Below are 23,022 nucleotides of genomic sequence, written 5' to 3'. Positions count from 1 at the left end.
TAAATGTTCGGGTCACTCTCTCCCACACCACACAGACATCAGGGTGTTCCAATCCCCCACCCCCAATCCTCGCTGATATCAGTGCCCCACCCCACCCACAACTGAGCGACATTCTGCTGTGGGGTTGCTGAAGGCCGTGTGCCCCCTTTAGGTACTCCTACATGCCCCACCGCTTGGCAGTCCCACCCTGGAACTTCCTACTGCCATGCTGACAGTTTCAAGCTGGCACTGTCAACCTGTGTGGCCATCAAGTCTATCCAGAGAATGCAACAGTGTCTGCAAGAAGTCATTGAGGAACCTTTGGTCTTTAATGTCTGAGTTCTGCCCGCTGTTTCTATGGTGTTAAACTATCTCCAATAAAGGCATGCTATTCAGGCATAAGTTGTTGAAAAAGACCCACTTTAATAAAACTGCAGTCAGACAGGACACATGATCTTTCTAGGAAGCAATTCAAACTTGAAAAAACCCTCCATGAAAAAAATGCAGTCAGACTGAGCACCTGCTCTTTCTAGGAAGCACTTCAGAGTTAATGGACTGTGAAGTGCTCTAAAACAAACAAAACTAATTCCTCCATTGAAAAAGCCTTCAGTTGTCAATCAAGAAGCGTGTAAAAGTCAATGCAGTGTGAAATAGCATGTAAACAATGCAGTTCAAAGCTTTTAGACTTCTCAGAAAGCCCAGAGGCTTGAACAAGTTAATGGGACGAAATGGAATGTAAACAAAGCATTTCAAAGCTTTTAATGGCAATAGAGAGAAAACTTTCACCTTTAACCTGACAGCTCTTTGAAATAGAGATGCTAGGAGAGAGTCAATGCTTTTCTAAGCAACAGAGAGGAGACTAGCCATGTGGCCCCCATCTCAGGGGAGACTCCTGACCTGAGCCCTTCCAGCCTAGCCCAGGACACCCCAAACCCACCTCCCTTGAAGGACCGCCTCCTTCTGCACACTGGCAGTGGTTAATTTGCCCACTGCCACCCAGAGGTAAGTGTGCAGATGGTACTCACCTCCTTGCTCTCCCTCGGACTCCATGGTGCCTGGTATCCGCATTTAAGGATCTGCAGTGATTTGTGCATGTGTGAGATCTCACTGGGGACACTGGGAGTGGGAACCGGGAGCAGAGGGACGCAGGAGCATACCAGAAGGCTGCTGCATTTGACTTTAATCTCACAAATGACATTAAAATCAATGCAAATGAGCTCTGATCAGATACTTGCCCTTTCTGAGCGAGATCCTGATCACGGCAGCGAGAGCGGGCCAGTAGCGTTGGAAACTGTTTAATGCTCAGTGTAAATCCTGTTTTCAGCCTCTCCCAGAATTCTCCCGACATAGTGGGATTTGCACCTCCCAGCTTGGGTCACTTTCTGTGTGGAGTCTGCACATTCTCCCCGTGAGTGCGTGGGTTTCCTCCGGGTACTACAATTTCCTTCCACAAGTCCTGAAAGATGTGCTGTTAGGTAATTTGGACATTCTGAATTCTCCTTCTGTGTACCTGAACAGGCTCCGGAGTGTGGCGACGACGGGATTTTCGCAGTCCACTTTCACGTGCATGTTGTAGTCTGGAGTTATGGATTGTCATGGTAGAGGCTCCAGCTTTTGTTCCATCACCAGGCAGACCATGGAATCTCTCCCATTCTTACTGCCTGTCTATTCATGTGTGTGTGTGTTGAAAGAGTTTCCAGGTTGATAATTCAGCGAACCCAGTAGAAAAAGGTCCTGGACGCTGAGAGAAGAAACTGCGAGTGTGGATTCAATTCCCGTATCGGCTGATGTTATCCATGAAGGCCTCGCCTTCTCATCTTTGCCGCTCGCCTGAGGTGTGGTGATCCTCAGGTTAAATCACCACCTGTCAGCCCTCTCTCAAAATGGGAGAGCAGCCCATGGTCCTCGGGGACGATGGCGACTTCACTGTAAAATATCAATCAATAAAAATAGAGATTCTGAGACGAGCAGCAAATGGAATTAATCTCTGCAACATTTTTGGTTGTTGATGCTTATAAAAAATTAAAAGGGACTTTAGGCAAGGTGATCTCTGCTCGGATGATAGCAGAGGCAAAACAATTGGCCTCAATGACATTGGGTAAGAAAATTACTTCAGCCAGTGTTTCATCTCAAATGCTATTTTGTGAATTCAGAGGGTGTGTGTGTGTGTGTGTGGGTGTGTGTGTGGGTGTGTGTGTGCATGTGTGAGCGTGGATCCATATAGATTGGGTGAGATAAAATTGGCCTTATTTGTTGATATTGACTGTAGTTGAAAAGACCGCTGATACTCAATTGTCAAGGATTACACATAATTGCAGGACCAGGGAGAGGCAATTATCCCAAGTGAAGAGTCAACACGAAGGGGGAAACAAACATTTCTAATCTTAAATCCAAGTTTGGGCAGCACGGTAGCACGTGACTATCACAGTGGCTTCACAGCACCAGGGTCCCAGGTTCGCTTCCCCGCTGGGTCACTGTCTGTGCGGAGTTTGCACGTTCTCCCCGTGTCTGCGTGGGTTTCCTCCGGGTGCTCCGGTTTCCTCCCATAGTCCAAAGATGTGCAGGTTAGGTGGATTGGACATATTAAAATTGCCCTTAGTGTCCAAACAAAATTAGGAGGGGTTATTGGGTTACGGGGAGAGGGTGGAAGTGAGGACTTAAGTGGGTTGGTGCAGACTCGATGGGCCGAATGGCCTCCTTCTGCACTGTATGTTTTATGTCTATGTTAGAACATAGAACATAGAACAGTACAGCACAGAACAGGCCCTTCGGCCCTCGATGTTGTGCCGAGCCATGATCACCCTACTCAAACCCACGTATCCACCCTATATCCGTAACCCAACAACTCCCCCCTTAACCTTTTTAGGACACTATGGGCAATTTAGCATGGCCAATCCACCTAACCCGCACATCTTTGGATTGTGGGAGGAAACCGGAGCACCCGGAGGAAACCCACGCACACAGGGGGAGGATGTACAGACTCCGCACAGACAGTGACCCAGCCAGGAATCGAACCTGGGACCCTGGAGCTGTGAAGCATTTATGCTACCACCATGCTACCGTGCTGCCCATATGTTATGTGGGTAAATAGAATTTCTGCTCAAATGATGGCAGTAGAGCGGGGCAAGTTCTGAGCAAAATCACCCTCTTCCCCCCTCACTGTGGAGTTTAGAAAACTGCACATTGTTGCAAACCACAACATGCCTGATAGTTGGGAAGTAACAGCACCGGCACACTGCTCCACGCGGGTGCCTACAGGAAGGTCCAATATCTCTACCCGGCATCTGGACTTTAGCTGCATTGCTGTGAAGAAAGAAAGCTAGAAAGAGAGTCAGCCCAGCCTGTGATGGACCCAAAGCATCAATTGATAAGGCTGGGAGAGTGGCTAGTTGATATATGTAGTTCAAGATGCCTAAGGAGGGTGTGGGGAAAATAGAGTGAGTTCTAGCCATACAAAATATATTGTTGTGGATCATCATCACTGGATTACAATCCCAGAACTCCCTACCCAGCAATATTGCAGCAATATCTTCATCACATGAACTACAATGGCTCAGGAAGATGGCTCATTACCATCATCTCAAGAACGAAAGAGATGAATAATAAATGCCAGCCTTGCCAGGATTGGCAATATCCTAAGAGTGAGTTAAATCAAAGATCCATTGGTTGCTTTCAGTGGAAATAAAGAAGAACAATAGTAAACGTACACAGCGGAGTGCGAGTTTGAGAATATTCACACATATCGCAGAAAGTCACACTGCTGGCATTATGGAAGGTGCAAGGTGAAACAATATTCTTTTCCTGTAGGGAGAAAGAAAGAACTTCCATTTACATAGCGCCTTTCATGAGCATTGGACACCCTTGAATTTTTTACAGCCAATGAAATACTTTTAAAGTGTAGACGCTGTTATGATGTACGAAACATGGTGGCCAATTTGTGTACAGAGCTTCCACAAACAGTGATGTGATAATAACCTGTCAATCTGGTTCAGTGATGTTGGTCGAGAGATAAGTCAGGACTCTGGAGAACTCCCTTTCTTTCCTTGGGAATCCATTTTGTTTACTGGGGGAACAGATGGAACTTTGGATTAACATTTCATCCAAATGTGCCATTCGACAGTGCAGCACTCCCTCAGTACCACACTGGAGGATCAACCTGGAACAAGACTCCAGAGTTGGATCTGAACCCAGAACCTCTGCACTCAGAGATGTGAGCACCATTACTGAGCTACTGCTGACAGAATGGGGACATTTAAATACAGTTGTTCCCCACGTAAAGATCCTGGAGGAGGTTACCCGTTTTGCACAGTTGGACGAAGAGTGGTTGTCTCTGGCGTCAGAAGATTTCGCCAGTGAGTTTTGGAGAGGGGTAGAATGACAAGTGCCTGAAAAAGCATGGTTTTCTCAAATGCAGCCCCCAACTATCAGGCACGCTTGCATTAATGTGATTTTCCCACGATAAGCAATGGCCAGTATCGAGCATAGTTTTTGAAATCTCCGCTTAATATAACCTTGTCTCCCAGTTGTTAGCAGTTGCATCTGTAATCTCATCACCAAAGTAATCGCACTTTAACCAGGCGAGAACAGTTTACTGAAACTGTTCGAAGACCCGACTTTGTCTGAAATCAACATATGTCAAACATTACAAGAAGTGCCTTTGTAATTGACAAAAGGTAGGCAGCATTTGCCTGATGTAGTCAGCAGTCTGTGATAAGCAAGGGCACTCACTGTAAGTGGTGGGAATTATAATGGAAAACCTCATTGTAATGTGCAACTCGTATTGTTTGACAGGTGGTGTGCTAAAATAAAGATCTGCTGTGTATGCTCATATGACACAAGCAAAATTCTAAGTAGAGCCTTGACTCAGCGGATTTTTCCGAGTCCCATTTGTTCCCATTTTGGATGAGCGGCTCCAGAAAATCTGTACATTGGATCACTAAATGGACGAATAGGTAAGAGAAGATCATTTGTGAGATAGCTCTGACTGGTGGACTCACTCGGGGCTCACTCCCCCCCCCCCCCCCCCCCCCCCCCACCCCCCACCAATGCTGTCCATGACACTTACTGATGGCTTCACTGTACGAGTGTGAGTCAGTAAGCTGGTATCGGGGTCAAAACAGGGTCCACCCTGCACTGTTTGGGAAACAGTCACCCATATTGGCCAATAGGAGTCCCTCCAGCAGCAGCTTGTCGTTTCAGGTGAGAGAGCGAGAAGGTACCTCCACCTTGAGGGATCCTTTCACCAAATTTTAAAACTTTTAAACTAAAACTAAAATGGCCACAGCAGCAGGGACACCATCATGGGGGGGGGGGGGGGGAATGGACCCCCCCATTCACAGGGCTGCATGTGGCCACAACTGAAGCCAGACAGATGGCAAGGCCTCAAAGCCTGCCTGGAGTGTTGATCCCCTCGGTCTGCTGCCTGGGGCCTGTCTCCGAGCAGCTAGCCTATTCCTGATGCCTTGGAGGCTCACTGCTCTCGGTCATTTGGTCACCCATTTACTCACACTTGTGGGCAGGTAGCCCTTCTGGCCCCCACCATGCCTCTCAGAAAATAGCCCAGGGACGACAGTATGGTGCCAGCAAACTGGCATGCCAGTTGACGGTACAGATATTCGCTTCCAGCTGCCTCCTTATTCACCCCCATCTGAGGGCACCAATTCTGCGCATGATGTGGAAAGGTTTGACTGCTGAATGGTAAATGGTAGAAAATGGTGAAATAAGTCAATGCGCATTTGTGCTATTGTAGTAAATATGAAAGTTCTATATCGTCTCAGAAAAAAATGAGTATTCTCTGTAACTGCATTTTGAACCTAGGGCACAGGCAATGGTCGGTCTTGAGTCTTTAGAGAATGGTTCTTTTCCAAACAAACGGAATAGTATTAATAAAACATGCTGTAAATGGCAGAGTGGATATGTGGAGAGCACCTTTGTACTGATCCAAAGTGCTGTAACCTACACGAGACCCACGGGGCCAGACCGATTAGGCTCCCTGTGAGTGTCCTGGAGTCCGTGCTTCCCCGCTGAGGAGTGGAGATACCTATAAAAACACCGGCCCGGGTGTGGACTGGGCACGGGTAGTCCCTTCTGGGTCCAGAGTACATAGAGTCTTCATTGTACTGTAAATACATCTTACCCTTCCGTGAACTCAGCACTGGTGACGAGGATTAAGTGGAGCTGCAGATGGCGCCATTTTCGCTGTACCCAGCCGCCTCTCCAAAGGCCTCTGAAGGTTGTTTCACATGCCACAGCGATGCTGCCTTTTGGGAAGCTGGAAAGTTTGATGCAGGTATTGAAGACAGGTCACAGTATGTCAGAGTGTGTTGCACAAATGTGTTATTTCTCTTGGGCCAAAACCATTATCAACGATGAGCGCCAGACCATGATCTTCTTGACGGCTTGTGGATTGCCCACTTCAAAAGGGGCATGAACCCCGCCGTGTCGCAAGAAAGTGTGTAACAGAGTGTATACGAATTGTAGGGGCTGGAAGTGCTCATCTTAGGCTGCACCCCTTCCCAGAGACTGGTAACCCCAATTCCCCACCCCGGGTGGCAACCCACCAGGGTTCGGGCCAGTGGACTATGATCCAGGATCCGGACAAAGAAGTCCCCTGGGCGTTGTGAGATGTGCAGTCAGCTTGACCACCGAGAGCAGCATCTGTTGGATGGTCCACCAACCCGTCGCCCCGCTCGGCCTGGGCGCCCGCTCCCGTTCCACACCTCTTTTGTGGCAGAGCCCAGGAACGGTTGTCTGCAGTTGAATTGCGTCTCCCCAACCAGAGCCACCCATGTCGTCCATTAAGGCCACGGTTCGAGTCAATTGTCACCCATTGCTAATGGAGTTGGACACAGGTGCTGTCATCCCGGTTGGCACACTTTTGAGAAACTCCAGATCAGAGTGTAGCTCCTGTCATTGCAGGACACCTAGGCTGGCCATAGCTGGGACCACCATGGCCCCAGGGGTCTACGGTCAGTGGTTGCTTGCCTGCCCCTGGTCGTGGTGAAAGGTGATGGCCACAGTTTGCTCGGCTGTGACTGGCTACAATGGCTCCACATTGACTGGCAGCAGGTCGTCCGGATGAGCTCGGACAGCCTCAACACGGTGCAAGCAAGGTACCCCGAAGTTTTGAAGACCAGGCTGAGAACGAACCGCGGAGCCATGGCGAAGATCCACATGGATGCTGCGGAATAACAGACATATTTTCACACTCACCCAGTTCCTTATGCACTGTTACCTAAGGTGGAGGCAGAGCTTAGTCGGCTTAAAGACTTGGGGATCATCTGGCTGGTGAAGTTTGCGGATTGGGCAGCGTTGGTTAGCCCCATAATGAAACCTGATGGCACTGTCCGCCTCTGCGGGGACGATAAGATGACTGTGAATCGGGACTCCAAGCTGGACTGGTATCCAATGCCGCGGATCGAGGACCTGTCTGCCAAGTTGGCCGGGGGTCACCAAGCTTGACATGAACCACACGTACCTCCAGCTGGTATTGGACCCGGAATCTCGTAAATATATAATGGTGAACGCACTTCGGGGGCTGTATGAGTACACCAGATTGCCTTTCGGTGTATCGGTGGCCAGCACCATTTTCCAGCGCGTGATAAAGAATATTTTGCTACAACGCAGAGCGGTTTATCTGGATGATGTGCTGGTCACAGAAACATTTGAACAGGACCACTTGGATAACTTAAACATGGTGCTCCGTTGCTTCACAGAGTCTGGTGCTCGCCTCCGTAGAGAAAGATGCGTTTTTCAGGCCTGTCAGGTGACCTAGCTGGGCTACTGAGTGGACCCGGGAGCCTCCATCTGGTTGAAGATAAATGTGAGCCATCTAACAGTCTCCCTGCTGGAAGAAACGAGGGAACTCTGTTCGTTCCTGGGGCCTGTCAAATTCATCCCGGGACTTGCGAGTATGTTGCCCCCCCCCCCGCGTAGTCTCCTCAAGAACCAGAAATGGGCATGGGGGCGGCCACAGGAGAAGGCGTTCACTGAGGTGAAAAGGCAACTCACTTCTTCTCATCTGCTGACTCACTTCCAACCCGCAAAGAAGCTTTTGGTCACCTGTAACGCCTCATACGGCATCGGCGCCATATTTTCACATCAGATGAGCGACAGTGTGGAAAGCCCAGTCGCTTTCGCCTCAAGGACGCTTTCCGTGACTAAGCCCAAATAGGGAAGGAGGGACTGGCCATGGTCTTTGCCATCAAAAAGTTCTACCAATGCATCTGCGGGCATTGGTTAATGGTACTGACCGATCACAAGCTGTTGCTGGGATTGGTCAAGGAGGACAGGGCTATCCTCCCATCACGTCAGCCAGAGTTCAACAGTAGGACCTCTTACTGGCAGCGTACGAATAGGCCACACACACACACATACTGCCCCATATCACCCCGCGTCCAATGGTTTGGCCGAGTGGGTGGTCCAGATGTTCAATTGTGGAATGAAAAAGCAGACCACGGGGTCCCTCGATACACAATTGGCGTGCAACCTTTTCTGCTACCACACCACACCGCTACTGACATGGTGCCGGCGGAACTTCTTATGGGTCATCGGCTTCGGACTCGCTGGAGTCTAGCATTACCCGATACTGGCGGTAAGATATGCCGCGGACATGAGCAGCTGGGGCGTTGCCCTGCCGAGCATGTGCCACCTAGGCGGGTAGCACCTGGTGACATGGTCCATATGCATAATTTCAGAGATGGTGCCAAGTGGATTTCAAGCACTATCGTTCAGCAGACTGGGTCAGTATCGGACCGGGTTTCTGTGCAGGACCGCAAATAGGCACCTTGATCATCCCCGCAGTAGGAGGTCAGTATTGTGCAATGCCCTTTTGGGGGGAGCCAACACAACCTCTGGACACCCCAACGCCGCCATCGCCACAGGCGCCGTCCCACAGGGGTTTTGACGCTGATATGCCGAGGATTTGGACTCCGAGATGGACGTGCCACTGCTGGATGTTGCGAGTGACAAGTCTCCTGACGACCAACCGCCAATGGTGGTACCGCTGCGATAATCGACAAGGAAACGTTGATCACCTGACCGCTATACGCCACCTGGCCCTGCCCTGACGACACCCGTGGAGCAGCCTCCTTTGGCGGAATCATTTTCGGACATTGGGGGCGGAGAGGTATTGTAACCTACACAAGACCCACAGGGCCGGACCAATTAGGCTCACTGTGAGTCTCGTGGAGTATGAGATTCCCCACTGAGGGGCCGAGTTCCCTCATCAGCAGGAGAGCAAACCAGAATATAAAAACCCTGGCCCAAGCATGGACGAGGCATGTGTAGTTCCCTCTGGGACCAGAGTCTTAGTTCTACTGTAAGTAAATCTTTTGTCCTTATGCTTTCGGTGTGGCCGCATCTGTGAACGCAACGCAAAGGAGAGTCTTTAGCTCAGGAAATCTAAAGGTAAACGTGATTTACGGATTTAACATGAGCTCCCCACATGCAACGTCTCTCACTCTCACCTGATGAACAAGATTTCAAACCCTCCTTTCCTGCATATTATTCTTACACTGTAATTATTAAAATTGACATTTCTGCTGCGCATACACCTTGTTCACCTGATAAGGAACTGGCAAATTTCCTGTCACGGCTGCATCAGACAGTTGCAATCGGTAATTAAGTTCGTTTGGGAAACTATAGTAACCAACAGCTCATTCAATGGACTCGGTAAGATGACCTATTTTCAAAAGTACTGTCTGGTAATTTGATTCTTGCTTCACCTTATCGTGGTTTTGAAGCAGTAACAGTTTAACTCCAAATAGCAAACGTCTGACAGCTCCATCTGGTGCTTCAAACTGGAACACAACATTGATGCAAATACTTCAAAACAAATTCATTGGTTGTGAGGTGATTTGAAACATGCCGTGAAAAGTGCAATCTAAATGCAATTTCTTTCTTTCACATGCCTCACCCTTGGCCTAGTAAGCCTGGTTTCCTCTATTCACTTTGAGAACAGTGACGGTTTTGCTTCATGAAACCTTGCATCCTACAACAAGAGTGGCTGCCCTTTGTGACAAAGCTACTGGTTAAATGACAGGACAGGTAAGAAAGCACAGGGACCTCCCTGGGTACACAGAGGAGGAGCTCAGAGACACAAGATAGTCGCTCTGCCCAGCTAGGTCCGGGCAGGCAATCCTCACCTACCGAGGGGAAAATTCAATGCCAGAGTAAGTCAGAATTGAAAAAGCTGACCAATAAAAGTTAAGCAAGGATAATAAGGTCAGTGTGGTGTCTTTCAATTCTTCTTCTTGATCTCACGAGGATGGTTCTACGGTGAGCAGCAGAGGCTGGGTCATTGAATATATTCCAGGTCGAGTTAAGAACAAGATTTTTGATTGACAGGAGCGCCAAGCGTTATGGGGCATGGGTTGGTGGCAGGTGGGAAAGTGGAGTTAAGGCCACAATCAAGTCAGCCATGATCCTATGAATGGCGGAGCAGTTTGAAGAGGTTAAAGGTCTACTATTTTTTAACATTTTTACGTATGGTTAGTTAAATCAATTTGCGATTTGATTACATTTTCTGTCTGCCTGTGACTTGAGGTAGTTTAATGATTTACGTCTGACCGTATCTCGCTGTACTTTCAAAAAGATTTGAGCGGTTGAGTGCACATGAGGAAGGTGCAATAGCCACTTCAGGCCACAAGGCGTCTTTGTGTTATTGCCCTGTGTAACCCTATCATATAATTGGGCAACACGGGCATGGGCTTATAGTGGTGAAAAACACTGCTGTCCCTGACAGATACACTTGGAAAAAAATATTCTTCAACTTCCCGCAAACTCTTTTTACCCGCAATGAGGAAGGAACAAACTTGCAATTACATATCACTCTTCCTTTCCTCAAGTCGTCTCAAAGCACTTTACAAATAATGGGCAAGTCCAACTTAGTGCATAGTGAGGTAAAACAAACGAATAGCCATATAATCTGTTATTGGTGATTGAAGGAGGGATGCTAAACAAAATACTGGGAGACCTCCTTGCTCTTCATTGAATAGTTTGGACCCACCTGCAATGGCGGCAATTCTCCCAATCCGCGATTAAGTACTCCCACCAGCGGGAAAACCAGAGTGGCCCCGACATGCCGTGGGATGGCACTTTGAAAAAATATTTTCCTCAAACAGGTTTTCCATGCCATTCCCATGGCACACGGGGGTCCGTGCTGGAACTGAGAGGGGCGGGACCTAATCTCTCTGACAGGTCCCACACTTCTGAGATTGGACCGCCCTTTTTAAAGGGCACCCAATCTCAAGAAAGCTGTAGTGCCAAAGCCTCCTCGGATCGCTGGCAGGGCACGGCTGGCAGCACCCTCCCACCCCCCTCCCTAATCGCTGACAAGGCTCCCCCCCCCCCACAACCCTCCCCCTTCAGCCCCCCTCATTCCCCCTCACCCTCAAGTCTCCACTCTTCAGCCCACCCCCACAATCACCCCTTTCAGGCCCTGCACCTTGGCAGTGCTGACCTGGCACCTTGCATTCTAAGGGGTGGCAAGGAGGTGAGCACCCTCCCACAATTTCCTCCAGGATGCCGAGGGGGCCCATCATGGGAGGTGGGGATCAGGGGGGCTTGTGCTAGGCTGGAGGGGCTCAATTCAGGAGTCTTTCCTGGGATGCTGGTCATTTGGCTACTCTTCCCCTCTGCAACCTGCATGCCCGTTAAAGTCACTCTGTATCTAAAAAAATAAGGTTTTCACATAATAAAGTGAAAATGATCCCAACTGTACCCCTTAACCAATTACACAGTCAGTGTCTCAGAAATACACATCTCTCAAGATAACGTGAAAGTGATCCCACCTGTACCCCTAAACCCTTTAAAATGTCTGTCAGAAAGCCAAGTTTAAAGATCTGTGAGATAAAGTTAAAAGTAATCCCTTTAAAGTGGTGGAAACCTTTGAAGTAGATTTCTCACAGTCAATTTCATTACTGTTAAAGGATAGAAGACTGTGTGTACGCATTGAAGGCTGAAAGCTTTGAACTCAATTTTACACGCCATTGCCTGTCATGAGCTTTTTGATTGACGGGTCGAGGCTGTCAATTTTGTTTATTTATATAGCCCTGCAAGAAGCAATTCATTCAGGGAAGCAGGTTTTTTTTTTTTGAACCAGTTTTTCTTTTACAAGTGTTCTCAAGTGCTTTCTAAAAAAACAGGGGCCATCCCCATAGCTGCTCTTTCTAGGAAGCATTTCCCGGTGGCAGGAGGTCCCCACCCCCATTGGCCGACGGTGGGATCTTCTGATCCCACTGCTGTCAATGGAATTTCCCATTGAATCCACCCCACACCGCCAGGAAATCTGCAGCGGGGATGCGTTGTCGGCCGGACCAGAAGATCCCACCGGCGTGAACAGTAGAAATATCTCACCCTATATAATTTGAGAACTCAGATTTAAACATCCTAAACTGCTGTGAGCCAACATTGTCAGGCAGACTCCACCTGGGCTGCGTACTTGCAAGATCCTGACGCAATAGAGACAGCCAGTGACAGTTCTTTCACTCGATTTTCCGGAGTTCATCCCATCCCGTCATTCCCTGGTTTTTGGCTGCTTCTGGGATGTTCCTTGTGCCGTCAATAGTGAAGACCGAGCAAAATGCCTGTTCAATTAGAACATAAAATATACAGTGCAGAAGGAGGCCATTCGGCCCATCAAGTCTGCACCGACCCGCTTAAGCCTTCACTTCCACCCTATCCCCGTAACCCAATAATCCCTCCTAACCTTTTTTGGTCACTAAGGGCAATTTAGCATGGACCATCCACCTAACCTGCACGTCTTTGGACTGTGGGAGGAAACTGCAGCACCCGGAGAAAACCCACGCAGAGACCGGGAGAATGTACAAACTCCACACAGACAGTTACCCAAGGGCGGAATCGAACCCGGGTCCCTAGTGCTGGGAGGCAGCAGTGCTAACCACTATGCCACCGTGCCACCAGAGAAATTTGGAAATGTAACAAATGATGTACATTATGGGACTCTATTGATATGCAGTGAATATTTCATTCAAAATTCACTGTTTTGGAAATTTAAGATCTTTGCTAGTTGCATAGTCATAAACAGTTGCCAAAGTTATACATACCCCACCCAAGTCACTGCAAGCGAGTGCCAGGAATTTCATCCACTCAAACTCCGTGTCAAAATTGCCCAGGTGCAGAATGGTTTGTAGTTGTTTCATTGGCAGTCCTAGATCTTTCCATTTTTCCACCAACTCCGAATCGTCAATAACCTTCTTTGGAGAAAGCTAAGGTGCATAATCACACTGCTGTCAGATACTGATTTTCAGTTTGGCAACATTAAAATATCTTGACAACTGTAAACCAAAAGTCAGCTAATATTTAATAGCAACCTAATGCAACTATGACACATCTATTCATTCCACGTGATATCACGAAACAACTGAAGGCAGTGGATACTGCAAAGGCTATGGGCCCTGACAATATTCTGGAAATAGAACTGAAGACTTGTGCTCCAGAACTTGCTTTGCCCCTAGCCAAGCTGTTCCAGAGCAGCTACAACACTGGCATCTACCCGGAAATGTGGAAAATTGCCTGGCATGTCCTGTACACAAGAAACAGGACAAATCCAACCCTACCAATTACCGCCCTATTAGTCTTTTCTCCATCATCAGCAAAGTGATGGAAGGAGTCATCAACAGTGCTGTCAAATGACACATACTCAGCAATAACCTGCTCACGGACACTCAGTTTGGGTTCCGCCAGGGTCACTCAGCTCCTGACCTTATAGGTCAGATGTGGGGATGTTCGCTGATGGTTTGCTGATGACTGCCTTGGTTCAAACATGGACAAAAGAGCTGAATGCCAGAGGCGAGGTGAGAGTGACTGCCATTGATATCAATGTAGAATTTGATCAAGTATGGCATCAGGGAGCCCGAGGAAAACGAGACGATGGTAATTAGGGGGAAAACTCTCAACTGGTTGGAGTCATAGGGGCTCAAAGGAAGATGGTTGTAGTTGTTCAAGGTCAGTCATTTCAGTCCTGGGACATCCCTGCAGGAGTTCCTCAGGGCAGTGTCCTAGGCCTAACCATCTTCAGCTGCTTTGTCAACGACCTTCCTGCCAACATTAGGTCAGATGTGGGGATGTTCGCTGATGGTTTGCTGATGACTGCACAATGTTCAGCACCATTTGCAACTCCTCAGACACTAAAGCAGTCCATGTACAAACGCAGCAAGACCTGGGCAATATCCAGGCTTGGGCTGACAAGTGGCAAGTAACATTCACGCTACACAAGTGCCAGACAATGACTATCTCCAATAAGAGAGAATCAAACCATCACCCCTTTACATTCAACAGCATTACCATCACTAAATCCTCCACGGTCAACATGCTGGGGATTACCATTGACCAGAAACTGAACTGGACTAGCCATATTAATACTGTGGCTACAAGAGCAAGTCATCGGCTAGGGATCCTGCGGCAAGTAACTCACCTCCTGACTCCCCAAAGCCTGTTCACCACCTACAAGGCACAAGTCAGGAGTGTAATGGAATATTCCCCATTTGCCTGGATGAGTGCAGCTCTAGTAGCACTCCAGAAGCTCAACACCCTCTGGGGCAAAGCAGCCTGCTTGACTGGCACCCCTTCTACAAACATTCAAACTCTCCACCACTGATTAACAGTGGCAGCAGTGCATACCCTGCACTGCAGGAACTCACCAAGGCTGCTTAGGCAGCACCTTCCAAACCCATGACTACTGCCATCTTGATGGAGAAGGGCAGCAGGGACATGGGAACATCACCACTTGGACGTTCCCCCTCCAAGTCACTCACCATTCTGACTTGGAAATACATCACTGCTCCTTCACAGTCACTGAGTCAAAATCCTGGAACTCCATCCCTAACAGCATAGTTGGTGTACCTACAGCATATGGAATGTAGCAGCGGTTCAAGAAGGAAGCTCACAACTACCTTCTCAAGGGCAATCAAGGATCGACACACCTAAATACATCTTAAATCTTATGAGGGTCTCTGCCTCCACCACTTTTCAGGCAGTAATTTCCAGACTCTCTCCACCTCCTAGGTAAAAATAATTTTCCCCATATCCATCTAAACCTGGTGCCCCTTACCTTAAATGTCTATGCCCCCACATTGATCCCTCCATCAAGGGGAAAAGTTTATGATCCTGACCTCAGCCTGTTCAGTGTCTTCCATTTAATGAAGAACTCCTGACAATGGGTGGAACTTTCCCACAAAATGGCAAAGTGGCAGACTCGGACTGAAAACAGCGTGATCCTCTCCAGAAACACAGCTGAGTTTTCAGACCAGATTTTCTGGCACTTAGTGCAGAAAATCGGGGACATGATTTATGCCGTCAGTCTGGTGGGGTGGGACCTGATAGAGCCGGCAAGGCTGGCTCCACCGAGATCGGGGCACCATCTTTAAAGGGCACCTCGATCTGCATTTAATATAAGTTCCCCAACCCACCCACGAGCATGGAGGACCATCCCCACGAGCTTCGGATAGACCCTACCCACAACAAAAGAGAAGTATTCGGGGATACTCCACTCCCTCGTCTCACACCCCCAAACACAGTGGTATTGGGGGCACTATCTCCCCCCTCCTCCCCCCGCACTGTCATCGGTGGTCTCCCTTTTCCCCCGTCACCACGCATAAGGTGAACCCCCCCCCACAAAGGAAAAGGGTTAACCCCCTGCCAGAACCCACTTGACAGTGCCAACTTCAGTGCCAACCTGGCAGTGCCAGATTGGCAGGTTGGCAATGCCACCGTTCCAGGGCACTGCCTTGCCATGTCCCTCACCACCCAGGGGCTATAACGCACCAATGCGTCCCCAGCGCGTTAATCATGACTCGTTCTCGTTTTTCGCCAAATCCCGCCCAACAGTTCTAAATTTTGAACCAACATTCTGACAATGAAGATACAGGGCACCTCATTCATGGCAGGGAAACATCATTGGAGTTTCCAGGACTCCCCAAGCTCTGAAAGGCATCTCAAGTATTCTGACGAGCTTTTCCCTCATCTGTGATCAACACAAGGCCCTCAGCCTCATGTTCCATTTCTTGTGCCTATTCTGTTAACCCCTGTCGCTCCCTCGTATTCCACCTCATGGCCTTTGCATCACCAGATTATTTTCACTGTTTCCACGCTGAGCCGAAGGGCCTCTTTCTGTGCTGTAAAAAACCTGTGCTCTCAGGGACAAAACTCTCATTGGGATGAGGAGTCAACCAGATTTCCTTTTAAACTTTGATGAGAAGTAAACTGAGGATCCTTGGCACGCAATGATCTGAACATCCCACAGTGATGAAACAACAGATGTCCTCCAAACTATAACCATGGTCCTATCCAGTGCACGAGAGCCGCCACACTGGGAGTAACTAAAACTCTGGAGCGTGATGGAAGGGCACAATTCTAGTTTCATTGACACCAGGCATGGTCTGCTCGAGAGTCTACTTTGTTCCGTCAAACCAGTTTTAATCTGAGCTCACGAACAATTGCCATCGTTGGACTCATTACATCCCAACCCCCAAATCTAGAAACAAGCAAGCAAATAAATCGAATCCCATGGTAATTAATTATTCTTCAGAAACTTTGTTGATTCCTACTCCAGGCGATATAAATCGTAACGAGGAACCTTTGACAAGTATAAATGTAAGAATGGAATAATGGTCCTTTTCAGCAGTGAATGTGGAGTGTATCCGATTTTTAAGAGCAGCCTTGAAGAGTATCGTTTAACTTTCTGGTATCATACCTGATGGTGCAGAATCTTTAAAAGTCCCGGTGTAAGACCAGTGTCATTTTTCTGTGTTGCAACTGGCATTTCATATCGCTCCTTCACTGGAAGAGTTTCACCTTTCGACAATGCTGCAAAATACCTAAATCAATGACAGTGGTCAGAAAATCACATTAGTTGCAGCTACATTACGATAAGCAGGAGGTTTTGTGGTGCAGTGGGTGATGTCACAGCCTCTGGGCTGGAAGCCCTGGGTTTGAGTCCCACCCCAGGGTGTGATGGCCAGTTAAGGGAAGTTTGTTCATAACGTGGCCAAACAGGTCAATTTGTTTGAGTATCAACCTGCAAGTCGTTCCAACGCACGCCAATAGGCAGGCAGAGTAAGAGCAGCAGAGCTTCCTGGTCGGTCATTGGGATGGAAAGAAAGTAAGTTTCTACCAACACTACCCATGACTCCAGACTGCAACATGTGTGCAAAGGTACAAGTTGCCACAACAACTCAGACACCCTGGGTGAACAGTAACACACCACCACACATAGCAATCTACCAGGATAGCAATGAAAGCATTGTCTTATCATGTCTGCAACAAGGAAGCATTTTAATAGAACCCTCTATGCCTTCTTTCCATAGAGCTACCATTAATATTCCTTAAGCAAAGGTTTGTCGAAGGGTATGTTATTGCCAAGTTCAAAGATGATTCATCAGTGGTTGTCCCTCTTGCAGGAATTTTTAATAAAAATTAACTTAACCATCTGTGTGCTTTCATTGCGATCTCTCCTTTCCCACCATTGGTAGACGTGCTTTCAGCCACCTGAGCACAATGCTCTGGAATTCCCTCCATTAACCTCATTGCCTTCTGCCTGTTATAAATTTGGGTGTAACCCGTTCAGCACTGGGTGTATGGAATGTGAATGTGCTGTGAAAAATTCAACTTGGAAAACTAGGTGCTGCTCAGCTTTAGATGTCAAAGGAGCCAAAACATAGTTCCAGTGAGACAGGACAAGATCTTTCAAAACAAACTGGAGACTAGGGAAGATTGTCTGATCTGCAATTTGGTTGACACTAACGGTGTTCAAAAGATTGGTGTAACAGGTAAGTTTTAAGGAGTGCGTTAGAGGTGGAGGGAGAGGTAGGGAGGCTTATGGATGAAATTTCAGAGCTCAGGGCCTAGGCGACTAAGTAAAGAACTGCCAACGGGGGGCAATTAAAATGGGGATGTGCAGGAAGTCAAAATTGGGGGAGTGCTATTGGAGGAGTACTGACATCCCAGAGAGTTGTGGTTCTGGAGAAGGAAATAGACTTAGGGAGAGAGAGAGGCCCTTGAAAGAAAGAATTAGATCTTCAAATTCAAGGCACGGCATCAGCGGCAGCTAATGAGCAAAGAGGGTCCAGAGAAGGTTCACAAGAATGATCCCTAGAATGAAGAACTTGCCGTATGAGGAACGGTTGAGGACTCTGGGTCTGGATTCGTTGGAGTTTAGAAGGATGAGGGGGGGATCTTATTGAAACTTACAGGATACTGTGAGGCCTGGATAGAGTGGATGTGGAGAGGATGTTTCCACTTGTAGAAAAAACTAGAACTAGAATCTTTCAGACTAAAGGGACGATCCTTTAAAACAGAGATGAGGAAGAATTTCTTCAGTCAGAGGGTGGTGAATCTGTGGAACTCTTTGCCACAGAAGGCTGTGGAGGCCAAATCACTGAGTGTCTTTAAGACAGAGTTGGATAGGCTCTTGATTAATAAGGGGATCAGGGGTTATGGGGAGAGGACAGGAGAATGGGGATGAGAAATATTAGCCATGATTGAATGGTGGCGAAGACTCGATGGGCTGAGTGGCCTAATTCTGCTCCTATCTCTTATGATCTTATGGAGATGGTTGAATGGAACTTGATGTGAGTTAGGACATGGGCATTAGAGAAATGGATAAGTTTCATGGAGAGTGCAAGGTGGCAGGACAGCCGGGAGAGCTTGGGTACAGTGCGGTCTAGAGGTAACAAAGGCACGGATGAGGGTTTTTATTTCAGTGGTACATGTTCTGAAGCAAGGAAGCAGATGGATAATGTTACAGAAATGGAAGCAGGCAATATTGGTGATAGAGCGTCAACCACTCACACCCGGTTCTCCATCGCGGCAATGGGAAACACGCTGGTGCAAAACCCGGCTGGAACGTCTGGCGGGCAGAAGCCAGGACTGACCTGGAAAATGGCTGGGGCTGCCTCCAGAGTGCAGGGTCAAAGCCGACAGAAAATCTGGGCCCCGGAACACCACAGCAGCAGGTGAGGCAGCATCCACCGGTGGACCTTTCAGATTCAGTATCCTGGAGGAGGTCCATCCTCCAGCCTCAGAATGTTCTGGGAGAGGGCAGCGGGTTAGCACTGCGGCCTCACGGCGCTGAGGTCCCAGGTTCGATCCCGGCTCTGGGTCACTGTCCGTGTGGAGTTTGCTTATTCTCCCCGTATTTGCATGGGTTTCGCCCCCCACAACCCAAAAATGTGCAGAGTAGGTGAATTGGCCACGCTAAATTGCCCCTTAATTGGAAAAAAATAATTGGGTACTCTAAATTTATTTTTAAAAAGAATGTTCCGGGAGATCCATCTTCAGTTTCTGGAGGTCCACCTTCTTTATTTAATAGTGGGTCAGTGATGTTGGGCAGCTCTTCAATATGACGCCTGGATAGGATGGCAGACTATGTGCGACCAGGCCTGCCCCACCACAGAATGTGGCGCAAAACACCCAGTTGCATAATTAATTAGGTCAGGGCTGGAATATTTTGCGTGTTTTCCCATTGCCTCTGCAGCAGAAAATACTCCACGTTCCCACCTTGCCGTGGAACATAGTCCCAAGATGGAAGAATTCTGCCCATCAGTCTACAGTATTTATTACAATTACCGACTCAGTTACTGCCAGACTGAAAGTTAAAGTAGCAATGACTTGTCTTTACGTAATACCTTTAACATTAACAAAGTCCCAAGGTGCACCAGAGTTGCCTAACTAGACAAAAACAGACACTGAGCCAAAGGAGGAGGTATGGTGAGAGGTGGTTTGAAAGGAGGGTTGCAAAGGTGAAGGGTCAGGTGGACGAGGGAAGTTCAGGGACTGATATTCAGAGTGTGAGGTCCGGACAGCTGAAGGCACGGCCACCAATAATGTGAAGCAAGGAAAGAGGATACACGAGAGGCCAGATTCAGGTGAATGGAGAGTTTGTGGGGATTGCGGGACCTGGAAAAGTTGAGAGTCGTGAGGCCTTTTAAGAGAATTAAACACAAAAGTGTGAACTTTAATTTGAAAATGTTGTAGGTTCTGGAGCCAATGTAGGTCAGGAAGGACAGGGCTGAGCACAGGGGGGCCTGCTGTGGACTGTGGGAGGGGTAGCACATTGTTGATAAGTTGAAGATTACAGAGGGTGGGTGATGGGAGACCAGCCAGGATAGGGCAGGAAAGTTTGGATTACGATGTGGTAAATATGTGGATGAGAGACAGTAACGGGTGTGCTGAGACTGGAGCAGAGGCAAGACCCGGTGAGTATATGGGGTCAGGAGCTTGGGGTCGAATAGTTCAAGACATAACAGCTCTAAAGCAAGTTACAGGGCCAGGACATTGGCTTTTGTACCAGGAGCCCTTTTCTCATTTAATCTCTCCACTTTCTTACAGACTTTCCCTTTTGTTCTTTTTCCACCCTCTTGCCTTTTACTCACTCAAAATCCACTATTAACTTTCTGGGCAGGATTTTCCAGCCCTTCCTGGGATCCTCTGGTCCTGTCAGCAACAAATAGCGGGCTGCTTCTGCCACCAGAAAACACACTGGGGGACGGGGCGGGGGGGCCTCACTGCTGACATATCACAGACCTGAAACACTGGGTGGGACTCTCCAGTCTCATTCAAACGAGAACAGAAAATTTGGCGTTTTAGCCAAAATTCCATTCACTTTCAGCAGCACCGGCAAATCGCAGCCGCGAGCGAGGAGGGAAAGTTTCAGCCACTAACTCTGCGCTTTCTTTCTCTACAGACGCTCATCCGGGATAAAAGTCTATCTATTGGACTGGCTTTTGTGAACTTAAAGACAGTGAAGGATTGCTGCTTTTCCGGTGCAGTATTTTAGTTTAAGTGGGGAAAGTGTTGTGAACAATGGCTCTTTCAGAGGCTCAGAAGTTTTTGGGGGTGGAGAATGCCACACGCAGTACCTTACGGACAGAGACAAAAAGCAGACTGTTAGATTTGGCAAAAACATTGCAGTTAACATTACCTGACAAAATGCAAAAGATGAGGTAATTATGGCGGTGGTTAAGCATTTAACGTTGCCTGAGATAGAGTCTGACTCATTGGAAATGGCAAAAATTCAGTTTCAAATTAAATAAATGGAACATGAGAAAGAATTAAAGCGGCTTGAATACAATAGAGAGGAAAAAGAAAGAGAGAGAGAGAGAGAGAGAGGAAAAAGAAAGAGAGAGAGAGAGAGAGAAAAGAAAAGAGAGAAGAAAGCAGAAAAGAAAGAATAGCCCAGCAGAATAAAAAGAAAAAGAAAGGGAGATACAGATCAGGGAAAAAGGTAACGAGAGAGAGTTTGAACTTCAGAAAATGGTCATGAAACATGAAAGTCAATTAAAATTGGCAGACATAAAGGGAAATGTACAGTTGGATGATAGTGATGAGGATAGTGAGAAAGAGCGTCATAGTCGAAGGCTTGGTGGGAATCTATTTAAATATGTCCAAGCATTGCCAAAGTTTGACGAGAAGGAAGTGGAAGCCTTTTTCATTTCATTTGAGAAGGTAGCTAGACAAATGAAATGGCCACAGGACATGTGGGTGTTACTGATTCAAACAAAGCTGGTAAGTAGAGCTTGTGAAGTGTTTGCATCACTACCGGAGGAGGTATCTGGGATGTATGAGGAGGTGAAGAAATCCATCTTAAGTGCATTTGAGCTAGTGCCTGAAGCTTACAGACAAAGGTTTAGAAATTTAAGAAAAGAATTTGGTCAAACATACATGGAGTTTGAAAGGCTCAGAGTAATTTCGATAGGTGGATAAGGGCTTTGAAAATAGATCAAACGTATGAAGCTCTCAGAGAAATTATACTTTTGGAGGAGTTTAAAAATTCAATTCCTGATGTAGTGAGAACTCATGTGGAAGAACAGAGGGTTAAAACTGCGAGATTAGCAGCAGAAATGGCAGATGATTATGAATGAGTTCATAAATCAAAGATTGGTTTCCGACATCAGTTTCAGCCGGTGAGGGATAGAAACTGGGGGCATGAGAAATACTCAAGTGGTAAAGGTAAAGGTGATCTGGTGGGAGATAATGAGAGTGTACCTCAGACTAAAAAAGAAATCCAGGAGGGTGGAAAAGAAATGAAAAGTTTCAAATGTTTTCACTGTAATAAACTAGGCCATGTGAAGTCACAGTGTTGGTGGTTGAAGAAAAGCACTGAGAAGGCTGATGTCTCTCTCCAGACGCTGTCTGACCTGCTGAACATTTCCAGCACTTTCTTGTTTTTTTTCTTCTGCCTTTTTCAACCTTGGCTTCTCGCCTTTGTTTCTCAACACACCAGAATCAAATTACTGAACGTGTCAGCTGATGGACAGGGTTTTACTCACGCGGCAGACCACTGGAGAACATCACGTGGCTGGGTCCGGATGGCAGCCTTTGTAAACTGCTTTAAAATGTCCGGAAATTCAGGTGGGATTTCGATCTGCTGAGCGCAGAACATAACGTCAGGAAGTGGCATGGCTGCTGTAAAGAAGAATTAACGTGAAATAGGTTGAGTAAAGCAGGAGTGTAGTAATCAGAATCTCAATCAAATCCAAAACAGGGCTTGACCAGAGGGTTAATGGTTCAACTCGATCTCAAAATGGAGTGCAGAAACTTACAATTCCTTAGATAGAGAATAGGGCAGCAAAGCCCAGATAATCAGCCCTTTTTGCACAAAACCCAAATTGAATTATCTGATCATGTGAGTTAAGCAACGCAAGTAAAGTAGCAAAGTGGAAATACAGTGACAGGATCATAGGTGGCTGCAACACAGGAGGCCATTTGATCCACTGTGTCCATACTAGCTCTCTGCAATTCACTTGGTGCCACTCTTCTGCCTTTTTCCCATAGCCCTGCACATTTTTCCTCTTCAGATAATGATCCAATTCCCTTTTGGAAGGCATGGTTGAATCTACCTTCACCACGTCACTCTCAGCCAGTGCATTCCAGGAGCTAACTCCCTGTGTAAAATAGTTCTTCCTCAAGACAGTATTGATTCCTTTGCCAAACAGCGTGAACTGATGCCCTCTGGTTCTAGATTGTTCCACCAATGACAACAATTCCTCCTTAGCCACTCTGTTCAGAGGCCTCATGACTTTC

At 47.5% G+C, this 23,022-nt stretch overlaps 1 protein-coding gene across 5 annotated transcripts in view; it reads right to left on the bottom strand.

Moving 5' to 3' along the window:
* The window catches only part of ropn1l (rhophilin associated tail protein 1-like), a 117,625-nt gene that overhangs the window by 75,700 nt on the left and 18,903 nt on the right, over positions 1 to 23,022 (bottom strand). For 3 of the 5 annotated variants that reach the window (XM_038796871.1, XM_038796873.1, XM_038796872.1), the window contains exons 2-4: positions 22,269 to 22,404; positions 16,694 to 16,817; positions 13,047 to 13,208 (exon numbers count right to left, since the gene is read on the bottom strand). In XM_038796871.1, coding sequence (XP_038652799.1) covers positions 13,047 to 13,208; positions 16,694 to 16,817; positions 22,269 to 22,399 — 417 coding nt within the window. In that variant the 5' untranslated portion in view covers positions 22,400 to 22,404. The remainder of the gene's footprint in view (positions 1 to 13,046; positions 13,209 to 16,693; positions 16,818 to 22,268; positions 22,405 to 23,022) is intronic. The other 2 variants (XM_038796874.1, XM_038796875.1) reach the window with 2 other exon arrangements.

Source organism: Scyliorhinus canicula, chromosome 5 (assembly GCF_902713615.1).
Source record: "Scyliorhinus canicula chromosome 5, sScyCan1.1, whole genome shotgun sequence".
Taxonomy (NCBI): domain Eukaryota; kingdom Metazoa; phylum Chordata; class Chondrichthyes; order Carcharhiniformes; family Scyliorhinidae; genus Scyliorhinus; species Scyliorhinus canicula.
The sequence above is the reverse complement of the archived record's forward strand: the minus strand, read 5'-3'. Positions and strand labels throughout refer to the sequence as shown.